At 49.8% G+C, this 15900-nt stretch overlaps 1 protein-coding gene across 1 annotated transcript in view; it reads left to right on the forward strand.

Annotated features, from left to right (window-relative positions):
* The window catches only part of RAB10 (RAB10, member RAS oncogene family), a 55043-nt gene extending 42140 nt beyond the window's left edge, over positions 1 to 12903 (forward strand). The window contains exons 4-6 of the mRNA XM_064146547.1: positions 4501 to 4590; positions 6132 to 6233; positions 10254 to 12903. Of these exons, the coding sequence (XP_064002617.1) occupies positions 4501 to 4590; positions 6132 to 6233; positions 10254 to 10337 (276 nt within the window). The 3' untranslated portion in view covers positions 10338 to 12903. The remainder of the gene's footprint in view (positions 1 to 4500; positions 4591 to 6131; positions 6234 to 10253) is intronic.
* The last annotated feature ends 2997 nt before the right edge of the window (positions 12904 to 15900 follow it).

Consider the following 15900-nt stretch of genomic DNA (forward strand, 5'->3'; position numbering starts at 1 on the left):
GGAGGTGGTTGAGGCCCCATGGCTGGAGGTGTTTAAGGCCAGGCTGGCTGAGGCTGTGTGCAGCCTGCTCTAGGGTAGAGTATCCTTGGGCATGGCAGGGGGGTTGGAACTGGCTGCTCCTTGTGGTCCCTTCCAATCCTGACTGATTCTATGACTTGCACCCCCCACTGCTGGTTATGTATCCCAGAAGACAATTTGTTTCTGGGCTCTAAATCGTGTTGCCAAACCCTGTCCAGCTTTTCATCCCCAAATCCTTTTCTGCAGAGCTGCTCTCTATCCCTTTGTTCCCCAGCCTGTGTTCATGATTGCCTCAGCCTCTAAACTGATGTCATGAAGAATTTGTGAGTTTAGCATGGCAAAGTGCTGTTGAATGCTGCAGAGATGGCATTCCTTGTTAGAGGAATGCCAGACAAGGAAGCTGGTAACGTTTCAAGCAAGTTCAAGTGAAGCAGAAGAAACTGATGGGGAAATATTCATTGCCTGAGTTCCCAGGAGTTCGTTCTCTGGAAGTTCAGAGATGTTAAGAGAGCAACACAGCTCTTGGGTCTTGCTTTTGTTATGCTGTTCCTAAATGGAAAAATGTTTGGATTCTGTTTTCCTAGAAAGCTTGAAAATGGCCCTGTAGAGCTGAGCATCAGCAGATTTGTGCTGCCAAGCATTGCTTGTTGGAGCATTGAGGCTTCTGGAAGATTCTTACAGAGCAAAAATGAGATATTTGGACTAATTTCCTAGCCTGGGATATAGAAACATAGAATCAACCAGGTTGGAAAAGACCTGCAAGCTCATCCAGTCCAACCTAGCACCCAGCCCTATCCAGTCAACTAGACCATGGCACTAAGTGCCTCATCCAGTCTTTGCTTCCCTGGGCAGCCCATTCCAATGCCAATCACTCTTTCTGTGAAGAACTTCCTCCAACATCCAGCCCAGACCTCCCCTGGCACAACTTGAGACTCTGTCCCCTTGTTCTATTGCTGCTTGCCTGGCAGAAGAGCCCAACCCCACCTGGCTACAGCCTCCCTTCAGGTAGTTGTAGACAGCAATGAGGTCAGCCCTGAGCCTCTTCTGCAGGCTGCTCACCCCCAGCTCCCTCAGCCTCTCCTCACAGGGCTGTGCTCCAGGCTCCTCACCAGGATTTGGGAGATTACAGTGTTGATGGCAAAGTACAGCGGTTGGTGGGTACAGAAAAGGGGTGGGAGAGGAAACAAAGGAAGAGAGTTGGTGACAAGTTGAATGTAAATCTGCTTCTGCAGGTGCTTTGTTTGAAAACTTCAGTAGTATCCAGGAAGTTGAGTAATAGGTCTCACTTATGCCATGGTGTCTGGGAAGTGATTGCTTTTTGCTGACCTCATTGTGCTAAATCTGTGTCATGCAAACCTCAGCAGCTGATTTCAAGTGCATTGTAAAGGCTGTGTGGTAGATGCAGTTTCAGAAGGGATGTCTGATGCTTTAGGAAGCGTTTTTTGTTGCAGAAGAAGCTCACTATCAGAGAATGCTTGCAGAAATAAGGGGTGGAATCATCCTCTGAGATTTCAGATGCAGTGTTTGGGCTTCTTGCTAAAATGCATGGCAAGTGCTACCCATTCATGTACAGGATTATTGCTGGTGCTGGTTGTGAATGAAGCAACTCAGTGGTTTGGGCTTATAAGAAGTTAATTATGCCAAAGATACTCCCTCAAGGAGGAGAATTTTTGCTGAGCAAGCTGCTGTTTTGAAGTGCTGCTCTGTGCAAGGAGCCTCTTCTGCAGGATACAGAATCCCAGCATGTTGAGGATTGGAAGGGGCTTCTGGAGATCATCTATTCCAACCTCCTTGCTATAAGGGAGTCACCCACAGCAGGTTGTCCAGAATCATAATGTCTAGGGGGGGTGGAATCTCCAGAGAAGGACACTCCACAGCCTCTCTGTGCTGCCTCATCCAGTGCTCCAGCATCTTCACAGCAAAGAAGCTTCTCAGCTCCAGATGGAGAATCTCCTGAGTTGCAGTTTGTGCCCATTGTCCCTTGTTCTGTTGCTGGGAACCACTGAAAAGAGTCTGGACCCATCCCTTTGCCCCCTGCCCTTTAGCCATTGAGGAGCTTTGAGAAGATCTCCTCTCAATCTGCTGTATTTCAGGCTAAACAGCCCCAGGTCTCTCAGCCTTCATCACAGACATGCTCCAGCACCTTTGTAGCCTCTGCTGGACTCTCTTCAGTCTGTCTTGAACTGGGGAGTGCAGAACTGGATTTACTACTCTAGAGGTGGCTTGCCCAGGGCAGAGCAGAGTGGAATGACAACCTTCTTCAACCTGCTGGCCACACTCTTCTGCACCCAGCTGCACTCAGTGTAACACACTTAAGCCTTGATTTGGAAGCAGCCAGGAACCCTGGAAATTTGCACTTTTACCCTTGCTAAATGCTTAATAATTTAAAGCTCACACATTCTGCAAAGGTTACTGTGCTATGCACTTATGCTTTGGACTGCTCAGCCTTATCTAGTTGGAGGTGTCACAAAATGACCTTTGAGGATCCCTTCCCACCCAATGCAATCTGTAACTTAGTCAGATTGCTCAGGTGCAAGGTTTTGTGTGTTGGGGCTGCTGTGTGAGTAGGAAAAACCATCATCTTCAGAGTCTTGCTCTACTTGATACCTTTAACTTTGCTATCTGCTCACTCTTCCTCCTTGTGACCTAAAGGGAAGAGAACCTTGAGGTGGTTCTCCTGAGGCATGTGGAAGGAGATTGTTTCTGCAAGCTGGAGGACCTCCTTCCTCTCAAGTTCTGTTAGTAATGCTCTCATAAAGTTGCAGTAAAATTCTTAGAGTGGAAGTAAGCTCAAATTAGACTTTCCAAGAAGCTTCTCAAGGCAGCTTTTAGAGCACTTCAGTTACCCACTTAAGTGATGCTTTGTGCTGTGGCTGCTAGAACCTTTCTGCTGGTTCAGTGGATATCTTTGGCATGTTCTTCCCGTGCTGTGATGGATATTGGCCAGAGTATTTTTGGTCATCCAGCATTCCTTGAGCATTGGTATTGATTTTGCCCCAAGGATGATTCCCTGTGTGTATGCTCCTGATTTTTTTTCAATCATGAGCTTTATCATGATGCTCACTTGAGTTTTCCCTCTGTGATGTCTTGGTCTGTGTGTGCTTGGTGTGCACTCTGCCTTCCATCTTGCTGTGTGAGCTTCTCAAGGTCTGTTTGAAGCCCTTGTTGCTGAAGCACAAAGCTGACATGCTCTTACTCTGACGATTGTGATATCAGAAGAGCAGCACAATGTGAGAGCGCTGTGATTTCCCTTGGTAAATCCTCTAAAAATCACTGTAGGCAAAAGGGGTTGTCTTACTGACTTCCAGGTTAGCAGGCTTTGTGGTCTTGAAAGTTCTGAGGAGACTGGAGCATGTCCCTGATGAGGAAAGGCAGAGAGACCTAGGGCTGTTTAGCCTGGAGAAGAACACACTTGGGGGCTTGGTCTCTTCTGCCAGGCAACCAGCAATAGAACAAGGGGACAGAGTCTCAAGTTGTGCTGGAGGAGGTCTAGGCTGGATGTAGGAGGAAGTTGTTGGCAGAGAGAGTGATTGGCATTGGAATGGGCTGCCCAGGATGGTGGTGGAGTTACCATTCCTGGAGGTGTTGAAGCAAAGCCTGGCTGAGGTGCTCAGTGTTATGGTCTGTATGATTGGGCAGGGCTGGGTGCTAGGTTGGACTGGATGATCTTGGAGATCTCTTCCAACCTGGTTGATTCTATGATTCTCAATGCTGATCAATAGCTAAAGGATGAGGGGCAGGAGGAATGAGGCCAGACTCTTTTCAATGGTGCCCAGTGGCAGGATAAGGGGCAGTGGGCCCAAACCAGAACCCAGAAGGTTCCATCAAATGAGGAGAAATGTCTTTCCTATGAGAGTGCCAGAGCCCTGGAAAAGGCTGCCCAGAGAGGGAGGTTGTGGAGTGTTCTATGGAGAGATTCTAAATCTGCCTGGACCTCTTGATCCTGGACAACCTGCTGTGGGTGATCCCAGAAGGATTGGACTGAATGATGTCCAGAAGTCAGTTCTGCCCCCTCACTATACTGCAGTTATGGGATTCTGTGAAATCATAGTTGCAAAGACTTGGAAGGTCTAAAGTAAGACCATGCAAGGCACCCTTTAAACACTAACTAAAAGTATTGATGTCATTAGAGGTACTCCAGTGCATGAATGATCATTGGCAGCTGTGGACATGATGGTAACATCATTTCTGTAGTTAGTGTTCTTGTCCAGCACACACAAAACTTGACACTTCAGAGTGCTGGGCAGGAAGCTCATTCTTTTCCCACCTTGCCAATTGCCAACTAATGAAGGTTTGGTTGGGCAATGTCACTAACTGAAAATATCAGAGTTGCAGAGAAGCACTTTGATCCTTTCAGAAGGGAAGATGTTCAGGGAAGTGCAGGGCACCACAACACATAAACATCAGCCTGGACATCAAGTGAAGTTGGTGTTAACTGCTTGCTGGAGGACATGCATCAACCCTGATCTTGTCTCATTTCAGCATGCCAATGAAGATGTGGAGAGGATGCTGTTAGGAAACAAGTGTGACATGGAAGATAAAAGAGTTGTCCCTAAAGCAAGAGGTGAACAGGTAAGTGTTGGACAAAAGCTTGCTTATCTGTACCAAGAGTTCCCACCATCTCCAACTGCTTGAGGTGCCGCAATGAAGTGTGTTGGAGAATGATCAAGGTAACAGGATTTGGTGATGGTTTGTAAGCTGAGGGAATGCTGTGAAAGGAATGAGTTCAGCTGCAGTTGCTGCTCTCTTGGGTAGCAGTTTTCAGGGATCCTGTGTTAAGTTGACAGAGGATACCAAGTTGGATGCTAGTCTTGGTCTGCTGGGGGATCAGAGGCTCCACAGAGGGATCTAGTCATGCTGGTTCAGTGGGCCAAGACCAGTGGAATGAGGTTCCACAAGGCCGGGGGCTGAGTCCTGCACTTGGGTCACAACAACCCCCTGCAACACTTCAGGCTTGGGGAAGCATATCTGGAAACTGCCTGGCAGAAAAGGACCTTGGGATGTTGGTTGACAGGCAGCTGAAGATGAGCCAGTGTGTGCCCATGTGGCCAAGAAAAGCCAACAGCATCCTGGCTTGGATCAGCAGTAGTGTGGCCAGCAGGAACAGAGAGATGGCTTCCCCTCTGTACTGGACACTGAAGAGACCACACCACAAATTTGAGGTTCAGTTTTGAGCCACTCACTCCAAAAAGGACACTAAGGTGCTGGAGTGTGCCCAGAGAAGGATCTAGAGCACAAGTCTTGTGAGGAGTGGTAGAGAGACCTGAGGTTGTTCAGGATGGATAAAAGGAAGCTGGGGGGAGACCTGCCTCCTCTCTGCAGCTCTTTGAAAGGAGTGACATTGGGGTTGATATCTTTGCAAGGAGCAGGTGAATAGGGCAAGAGGAAGCAGCCTCACATTGCACCAGGGAGGTTTAGGCTGGAACAGTTTCTTCCCCAGCAGGGTTGCCAAGCCTTCAAACAGACCACCTGGAGAGACTGCAAAGCCATATTGATGTGGTGCTAAGGGACATGGGATGGATAAAAGGAAGCTGAGGGGAGACCTTCCTGCTCTCTGCAGCTCTTTGAAAGGAGTGACATTGGGGTTGATATCTTTGCAAGGAGCAGGTGAATAGGGCAAGAGGAAGCAGCCTCACATTGCACCTAGGAGGTTTAGGCTGGAACAGTTTCTTCCCCAGCAGGGTTGCCAAGCCTTCAAACAGACCACCTGGAGAGACTGCAAAGCCATATTGATGTGGTGCTAAGGGACATGATTTAAGCAGTGACCTGGCAGTGCTGAATTAATGCCAGGGCTCTGTGATTGTAAAGGTCTTTTCCAACCTAACCAGTTCTATGATTCTAGGTTTCCTACCATGTGACAGGCTCACGGTGCCTGTCATCTTGTGTTCAGACATCAGCTTGTGATCTAATACGCTTTAATTGCTCATTCTGAATCCTTAACATTCCAGATCTTCTTTCATGACACTGCCTAGCCTGGGCACTTCTGATCCCCGCTGTGGCTGAAGGGACGGTACAGCTTGTAAGCACTGCTCACCCTGCAAGTTCCAGCAGCAGCAGAGCCTGAGGCAGTCTCTGGTGACACTAACCTCCTTCTCCCTCTCTTTTTGGTTTAGATTGCTAGGGAGCATGGAATTAGGTTTTTCGAGACTAGTGCAAAAGCAAATATAAACATCGAGAAGGCATTCCTCACGTTAGCAGAAGACATTCTTCGAAAGGTAGGTGCTTGCAGCCTTCCTGTCAACAAACCCAGCCCCAAATCTCACCTCCTCTTGCTTGTCATGTTTGCTTCTGGCCCTGCAGCTTTTGCCTTCGGCGTGCAATAAGCCAAGCGAGTCCTGTGGTGCATCTAAAGCTTTGGAGCTTCTAAAGCTCCTCTGATGTTTTTACTGTTGGAGGGGTGTTGTGTGGGGGGAGCAGTGGACATCAAAGAGCCAAGCAACAGAAAGTCATAAAATCACAGAATCCCAACGTGGTGAGGGTTGGAAAGGACCTCTGGAGATCATCTAGTCCAACCCCCCTGCTAAAGTACTTAGTATCCAGGGCTCAGTACTGGGACCTGTTCTGTTTAATGTCATTATCGATGGTCTGGATGAAGGGATCCAGGGCACCCTCAGTCAGTTTGCAGACAACCCAATTCCCACCAAGCTGGCTTGGGAATATTGATCCATTGGGAGTCTTGAAGTCTTCCCAGCCTAAGTGATTCTCTTTCATAAAGCAGTGTCACCCAGAGCATGTTGCCCAGGAAACGTGTGGTGGTTTGGTCCTTAAACTCATGGTTGTGTTGTACATGTGCTTGGAGTGAAAGCATTTCAGTAGGCCTGTCAGAGAATTGTCTTCTCCCTCCCACCATCTTCATCCATACTAAGCTTCCAGTAGCTGTCACTGTTTGATTGCAGGGTTGACCTGAGCTGATTTCAATTAGCTGATGGACTCCCATAGCTAAGAGCTTGGTTGACCCAGTAGCCCCTGTGCTGGCACATTCCTGCTTAAGATCCTGCCTTTCCAGCACTGAAACTCCTATGGAAGTTGAGAGGCTTGAGTTAACCTTACACCGTCCAGAGAGACATGGACAAGCTGGAGAAACAGGTCTCTATGAACCTCTTGATGGTCAACAAGGCTAAACATAAGGTCCTGGCCCCACTTTGTGGCAACTCTTGGAATCCATCAGGGCTGAGTGATGAAGGGATGGAGGTCACCCGTGTGGAGAAGGACTTAGAGGTGCTGGTGGATGAAAAGCTGGACAGGAGCAGGCAGTGTGCATTCGCAGCCCGGAAGCCAACTGTCTTCTGGGCTGCATCCAAAGCAGCATGGCCAGCAGATTGAGGGAGGAGATTCTTCCCCTCTGCTCCCCTCTGCTCCCCTCTGCTCCCCTCTGCTCCCCTCTGCTGAGACCACACCTGCAGTCAGCTCTGGGGTCCTCAACACAGGAGAGACATGGACCTGTTGGTGTAGGTCCAGAGAAGGCCACAGAAAGGACCCAAAGCCTGGAACACATGTGCTGTGAGGTCAGGCTGAAAGAGTTGGTGTTGTTCAGCCTGGGGAGAAGGCACTGGGGAAACTTTGTGGTGGCTTTTCAGTACTTAGAGGCTGATAAGAAAGCTGGGGACAAAGTTTTTAGCAGGATCTGTTGTGACAGGACAAGGGGTGATGGTTGTAAACTAAAAGAAGAGAGGTTTAAATTAAATGAAAGAAGTTCACCACTATGAGGGTGGTGAGACACTGGCCTAGTTTGCCCAGAGAGGTGGTATATCCCTGGAACCAGGGTGGCTCATCCCTGTAACCATTCCAAGTGATGTTGGACTGAGTTCTGAGCAACCTGTTGTAGTTGCAGATGTTTCTGCCTACCACAGAGAGGTTGGACTAGATGACCTTTGAAGACTCTGATTCTATGATAGGTGGTTTTCTGTGCTCCTGAGCCTGCCTCCATCAATGTCCTTCGCTGCTCACACTGCTAATGTGAACCCATTTAACAGGGTAAGAGACTCAGTGCAGAATCAATGCTGAGTGGTTTCACAACCCTTTGCAGTACACGTCTCAGCAGCAACCAGTTCTGTGTTGTAGTTCTGAGTCATTCCTGCATTCCTTTTTGACAAGTTGTGTCAAAATGTGATGTGAGAAACAGGGTGAAAATCCCTGGCCTTTGGTGAACAAAAGGTCAGCCTCCCAACAGCCCTTTAGACCTTGTCCTTGGGCCTCTATGTGTTTGTCTGAAGAGCTGGGAGGTGGAGGGGAGGGTGTTGCTTTTGCAAGGCTGCGACAAGGAGAGTAAGAGAAGGAATTTGGGCCAAAACATGAATGTTTAGGTTAGCTTTCTAAACAGCTGAAAGTAGCTGTTTGCATCTGATCCAAGCCACTCGCCTTTGATTTCTTGCTTTGGTCTAACCAAGTTTACACCCTGTGACGCAGAGGAGCCTGTTTTATCCCCTGCCTCGGAAGCTGGTGTCCTGGTTTAACTTGGAAGGCTTTTGAACAGCCCTTCTTTATCCATAAATGACTCTGTGGTTCTTCGAGGTCATTAGTTCACATAATTTCCCTTCAGTTTGTGCGTGTTGTATGCTGTGATTTACTTGCTCTGCCAAAGCCCCAGCCAGTTCTTAAAGCAGGGTCTAGAAATAGTTGTAGTTTACATTGGAGTGGTCCAAGTTCAAAAGCTGGTTCTTTTTTCCCAGCTTTCCAGTTGTTAGTTACTTGAAACAACTGCTTTTACTGCAGTGGGGAGGAGGATTCTCTACCCAAAAGGGAGGCTGAGGGGAGACCTTGCTTTCTACAGCTCCCTAAAAGGAGGTTGGAGCAAAATGGGGTTGGTCTCCTCCAAGGAATGAGCAACAAGATGAGAGGAAATGGCCTCACATTGTGCCAGGAGAGGTTTAGCTTGGACATAAGCAACAATTTCTTCACTGAAGGAACATGTGGCCCCAGGCAGTGGTGGAGTCACCATCTCTGGGGGTAGACATGGTTTAGTGGTGACCTGGCAGTGCTGGGTTAGTGGTTGGACTTTGTGATCTTGGAGATCTTTTCCAACATTAGAAGGTGGACATGAGCAGACAGTGTGCACTTGCAGCCTAGTAGGCCAGTCACATCCTAGGCTGCATCCAAAGATGCATGGCCAGCAGATGAAGAGAGGAGATTCTGCCACTTTGCTCTGGTGAGACCTTACTTGGAGTAGTACAGTGTCCACCTCTGGAGCCCTGAATACAGGAAGGACATGGACACGATGGAGTTGATCCAGTGGAGTGCCACAAAAACAGTCAGGGAATTGAAGCACCTCTGCTGTGAAGACAGGCTGAGGGAGCTGGGATTGCTCCACCTAGAGAAGAGGAGACTCAGGGGATACCTAATAGAGACCTTCCAGTACCTGAAGGGGATCTACAAGAAGGATGGAGAGAGACTGTTCACAAAGACCTGTGGTGATAAGGCCAAGGAGCAGTGGCTTCAAACGAGACAAGAACAGATTTAGACTGGATGCTAGGAACAGGTTCTTTACTATGAGGGTGGTGGAACACTGGAACAGATTGCCCAGGGAGGTAGTTGGGTCCCATCCCTGGAGATATTCAAAGTGAAACTCAACGGGGCTCTGGGCAGCTCAGTCTAGTTGAGGATGTCCTTGCTGACTGCAGGGAGGGTTGAACTTGATGACCTTTGGGGGTCACTTCCAAACCCAGCCCATTCTATGACTCTGTGATTAATGACTCAGGATTTCAGGTAGTGACAGGACTGAGGGGAATGGAGCAAAGCTGGAGGTGGAGAGATTGAGAGTGGAGGTGAGGAGGAAGTTGTTGAGCATGAGAGTGGTGAGAGGCTGGAGTGGGTTGCCCAGGGAGGTGGTTGAGGCCCCATTGCTGGAGGTGTTTGATGCCAGTCTGGCTGAGGCTGTGTGCAGCCTGCTCTAGGGTAGGGTGTCTCTGCCTATGGTGAGGGGGATGAAACTAGATGATCCTTGTGGTCCCTTCCAACCCTGACTGATTCTGTGATCTCCACAGAGCTCTTTGCCATAGTTTAATGCTAATACTCTTTGATGATGCCTTTGAGGTCTTCAAGAAAAGACTGGATGAGGCACTCGGTGCCATGGTCTAGTTGGCTGGATAGGGCTGGGTGCTAGGTTGGAGTGGGTGATCTTGGAGGTCTCTTCCAACCAGGTTGATTCTATGATTCTTTGTAAGCCTCTTTCTCTTCAGCTCCAAATGTTTTGAGATCTCTCCAGCCTCCTCTAACTGTCTTTACTTGTTTCATTGCAGACCCCTGTAAAAGAGCCCAACAGTGAAAATGTAGATATCAGCAGCGGAGGCGGGGTGACGGGCTGGAAGAGCAAGTGTTGCTGAACCTTCTCCTCTCTCACCAATCGCCATCCACCGCCCCCTTTTTTTTCTTGCTGCTAAAAGAAACCACTCTGCCCGTTTTTAACCTTAAACCCAATGTTTTTTGTTCCTCATCTTAACAAGCTCCTGCCTCCTTTTCTGGGTTTCCGTTTAGGACCGCTTGCGTACTCTCTTTAATTTTGCCTCAACAACATGTATAGGAAAATCATCTCCATGACTTCATCTATATATATATATATTTTTTGTTTTTTAATGTACCTGCTCAAACTTACCACTACATTTTGGTTGTATTATAGTCCCGTTCCTCCCGACATTACAAAACACCCCACGTAGAAGCAATCATATTTCAACTCTGCAAATTGTATAAGAATAAAAGTTAGAATTAACAATTTCTTTTGTACCACAGTGGAATTTTCTCTCCATGGATTAAAAAGCCCTGCTTGAGTCACCATCTTCTCTTAGACCAGCCAGGAAAACACTCATTTGTTGTTCTGTTTTTTTCGCCTTCGAGCCTGTGAATGGGAGTTTATTTTGTCCCGTGCCTTACGTGGAAAGGAACTTTTTGGTTTTCATTTAATTTTTTTTTTCCCCCCCTTTTGGTTGTTTTGGAGTTGTTGGGTGTGTGGTGTTTTCTTTGTTTCCTTCTGGCTGGAGGCATGTGCAGGAGACATCCCATCCACCCCTGGCTATTTCAAACCACCCAACGCCCTTCTCTCGCGATTCGCTTTCTTGTACCCGTTGGTGTCGCGCATCGAGGAACAAAGGGTGGTGGAAAACAAACAAAACACAAAACCCCAACCAACCTCCTCCATTTAATCTGCTGTGTCTCCTTTTTGGTGATGGAGCCCTTCAGAACCCTCTTTTTTTTTGTGGTTGTTTGAATTTTTTTTCCTTCCCTCACTCGCAGCTCTTTCCCTTTTTCGCCTGCATGCTGCTGCTTTTCTTTGCCTTTCTCTCCGCCGTGGGTGTGATGTGTTCGTTCGAAGGATGGCAACGCGGTACGTCTGCCAAAGCAACAACAGCAACAACAACAACAACAAAAAGAACTTTTTATAACACCAAGCACTGATTTAGCTTTCAAAGCTAAAAAAAAAATATATATATATATAATGTGGAAGATACTAATTTCCCTCTAGCCGATGTCAGTTCACTAGTTATATCCTCCCTCTCTCTTTCTCTCTCTCTCTCTCTCCTCCTGCATAGCCATCGGGTTTATGACATGGAAGAGTTCTTTGCATGCACTAGTTTTCTATGGAGGGTGATGTGGTTGTCTACTTTGTGTGTGAATATAACCATGCAGTGCTCAAACTGACAGCAGTTAATGTGGAATTCGCAGCTCTCTCTTACCATTAGCTGCTCCGAGGTGGTCGGTAGCCCAGCGAAAGGTTGAGTGAAACAGGATTTAAGGAGAAAAACAAACAACAAACCAAAACCAAACCCGACCAACAAGTTGGCAGTTTAATTTATTACCACCTTCTGGATGCTCTCCATTCTTAGTGCTAAAAGCTGAGTCACTGGTACTTGGGGTCAGTCCTGCTCTTGCTCCTGCGCTGTGGGATCGTAGTGAGTGATCCCAGCTGGGCTGCTGAGCTCCGCTGGGATTAACTTGCTTTGTCAGCTGTGTCACGGCCAGGCTCTGGTGTCCTTGACAGCATGGGCTGGCCCCAGTGGCCCTCACAACATGACTATAGTGTGCCTACTGGTGTGGCCCCGTTGTCCTTGACAGCTTGGCCCTGGTACCCCTGATGGCTCTGTTTCTGGAAGGCCAGGGTTTGAGGACTGACTCTGACCACGCTGCCTGCTCCTTCTGAACCGGGTGCTGGATCTGCCAGAGCATTTCTCCCTTCTCTTGCCTTGCATTTCAAGTCCCGTGTAGGAGAGTTGCTCCAGCCAAGGACAAAACGATGTTTTAAATAGACGCTTCTTCCTCCTCACGCCTCCAATTCTCCTTTGAAGCTGGACGAGCCTGTGCCTCGCTCTTGTCCTCTTGGCTTTTGAACTGTCTCGGGTGAATCATTGAAGTAGTCGATAACGCTGATTGAATTTTAATGAAATGACGGTGTTTTAGCGTTGAGCAAACGGCTTCCCCCGTGTAGTAACCCGAGCGAGGTGTCTCCCTGCCCCTCTGTATTTTGGCAGTTTGTCTCCCCTGTGTGTTTTATCCCTTCCCAGTCGAGTGGCCCTTGGGGGTTGGGACCGGCGGATTAAATCGGCCCTGTCGCGTTGCTCCCGTCTCCGCCGGTCGGTGTGTAAATAGAGTCTGGCTGCCTTTGGCTAAACCTGCACTTTCTAACCTCATCAAAAAGGGAAAAAGAGAAAAAAAAAGAAAAAAGGAGAAGATTAACATCAAGGTGTTGGTTTTGGTTTTTTTTTTTTTGTATAATCCTTGTTTTAAACGTGAGCTTTTTATTTGCTTCCAGAGTCTCAGCTCCCTCTGTAAACTCCCTCGGGATCCTTTGTAGACGCTGTGTTCATTGCGAGCCAACAGGCAGAGGACAGGCCACTCACTGGTCCTAATCCTGCCCTTTCGTATTCTCCTTGCCCACTTAATAAACTGAACTATTTCTTAGATGGTCTATTTCTGTTCCTATAAAAACCATCACTTTGAACCGTGTGGCTTGGCTTGGGTTTGTGTTGTGGAGTGCAAAGCCTGGCCGAGGAGGAGCGAACAACGCAAATCAACGATAAATAACTCCTCCCCCCACCCCTCACTTGATTTCTGCTGATACTTAAACTTTCTACTAGCTAGCAAACTAACTTGTGAGACCTCTACTTGGAGTGACACCCCCTGCCCCAGCCCTGCCTGTGGCATAAAGCCCAAAGCCAACCTAGAAAAGGGTATGCAAGCAGCTTGCCCTGCGCCGCTCACCCCAGCGCTGGTGCTGCCACCACGGGGAGGCACTGGTGGAGGAGAACTCAGCCCTACCTTTTTGTTACTGGGGGGGGGGGGAAAAAAAGGGGGAGCTTGATTAAATTGATCACGATAAACTAAACCCCGAGCTTGAGTTTATCCTCCCAGTGTGTTAACTACTTTCTAGCCAGTGCTCTGGAGAGCTACTGAGACAGAGTGGGTGGGGGGGGGGTCAAAGCTTCCTGCTCTCAGACTTGGATGGTAGCAAAACAGCATCAACTTGAGACCTAAGGATTAATTCCCATGCCTACTGGTTTCTTTTTTTTTGGGTTTTTTTTTTTTACTTACTCTTTTAATATTTTTGCTACTCCACTCTGGCTTTTTATTTAAAACTGCATTCTTTTTGTACCACTTACTGTATCAAATTGTATAAAAGATCACTGTCCCATTCTTGGTCATAACCAAGAGCAAATAAAAGCTTTTATAAACTTGCACTGGTTAATTCCTGGGCCCTGGTAAAATTCCCTCTCGCCAATACCTCAGCCCCCTAAGTGCCGGGGTGGGGAGGCAGGGCTAAGGTTTGCAGCTGCCCCTCGGAGGAGGTGGGTGCCAGAATGAGATTCTCCCCTGAAAAAGCTTTTCCTCTGAGCTGCTGTGTGCTCGTAGATCCAGCAGCTTGGCACACAGATGAAACCTGAGCAGTGCAAGGTGGTCGCTCAGTACCTCTGAGTGCTTTTGATGGGGTAGAGATGTTACCTTCTGTCTTTCCTGGAGGAAAGCTTCAGTCATAGAATCAAGCAGGTTGGAAGAGACCTCCAAGCTCATCCAGTCCAACCTAGCACTCAGCCCTATCCAGTCAACCAGACCATGGCACCAAGTGCCTCATCCAGGCTTTTCTGTTGTTTTTCGAGGGCAGGACAGAGCCAAGTGCGACACTGGGCCTGAGGCTGCTGGAATCTGCCTGACCCCAACGTGGAGCCTCCGTGGGTGGGGATATCCCCACCTCTTGGGCTTATGACTGCGGCACCCAGGGGATTTCCAGCTCTTTGAGAGGACCTCTGGAAATGCACTTCAGCAAAGCAGCTGTTTCAGGCTTTACCTCCGCAGGTCCTAGCGTGGATGTGAAGTGTGGGGAGGGGTTTCCAGCTCTCCGGGAGCGCCTGTGCCAGCAGGCAGCTGTGTTTAGAGCCGAGCTGGCGTCCCTTCCCACTCAGCACGATCATCTGCCATTGCCCACCCCTGTTCCACAGTCAGCTGGTGCCCCCCAGAGTCTCCCACAGCCTTCGGGCACTCCTAGGTCGGAGACATCGCTCCCCTGCGGTGGCACGGGATGGCAGAGGGCATGGTTCTGCCCTCCTGCTGCCGTGGTGTCGGTAAGCAGGAGGGTGGGTTCGTGCTGCGCTCAGTAGTAAAGCTGCCGCTGAGGCTGCCGGTGTACGATGGCTGCTGCAGGAGCAGATCCTGGATGCCTCAGGCCATGGGAGAGCAGCTCGGTGATCCCAAATCCTTCCTTCCCACCTCTGGGGACTCACCCCAGTGTTGTTGAGGATGAAGAAGTTCGTCCCTGACCGAGTCACCTTGGCTCAGCTGCTCTAGCCAGGCCCGGGGGCTCACAGTGTAGCTGCCATTGCCATTGCGGTGGTGGTTGTGTGAGGGTTTCCTGGCAGGGCTCGGGGCCCCAGCCGGGACTTTCCTCCACAGGCACTGACTGGCACCTCTCAGTGTCCTGCTCGTCAGTGTCATCCCTGTCAGCGAGCCTTGAGTCTTACCCCATCCTGCTGCTGTTACCATCCCTGCTCCGGCCACCACTGTCCTTGTTCCATCCCTCACCCCCATCCTTGCTCCATCTCTTTCCCCGCTTCTTCCCATCCCTGTTCTTTTCTCGTCCCTGTCCCTCCTCTATCCACATTTCTATTCCTTCACCTTCCCTGTCCCTATTCCTTTCTCAATCCCTGCTCCTTTCCATCCCTCTTCCATGCCAGTCCTGCTTCCTTCCCTGTAGTTACTCCTTTCCCATCCCTGTCTTGCCTCCATGCCTAACCCTGTCCCTGCTTGTTCTATCAAGTTTTGTGTTTGGACCTTGCCCCGCAGGACCCCGCTACTGTTCAACGCTACCTTTGAGTCCTCCTCGTCCGTGTCGTGTGTGTTTCCGTGTCGTTCCCCGTCCCCCCCCCGCCTTAACCTGCCCCACTCCACCCTCCTTGTGTCCAGTCAGATCCTCGAGGAGTGGTTGGGGTCTCCAGCAGCACCCCCCGGGGTTGGTGCCCCCAGGTTGGGGCGGCTGCGGCTCCCCAGGCTGTGGGAGTACCTGCTCGGTGTGACGTTAATGTCCCTGCCCGGGGGGGGCCGTGATGTTGATGTCCCTGCCGGGGCGGTCCTTGCTCCCCGCGCTGGTGCCATTCGTGCCTCGGGTCTGTGCAGCAGCGGTGGGTCGGAGTATCCCACGGGGGACCGAGGTGTAGAGCAGCATCGAGGTCTCCACCTCCGCCCCACCCGGATCGTACCTCCATCGTCCCCATCTGCCCCCGCCCCGTCTCTGCCCTTCCAGCCCTGGCGTCTGCTCGGGTTGAGGTCTCCCCCCTGCCCCTTTATCTCGGCGGCCAAAGGCAGCAGCCGAGCATCCCGCCCGGGACCTCCGGAGGGAGCCGCTGCGACGGGGCTGAGCCCCCCGCCCCCCGCTGGGAGCAGCCCCCGTCTCGGGGGTCCCCAGCGGGG

Source organism: Pogoniulus pusillus, chromosome 7, assembly GCF_015220805.1.
Source record: "Pogoniulus pusillus isolate bPogPus1 chromosome 7, bPogPus1.pri, whole genome shotgun sequence".
NCBI lineage: Eukaryota > Metazoa > Chordata > Aves > Piciformes > Lybiidae > Pogoniulus > Pogoniulus pusillus.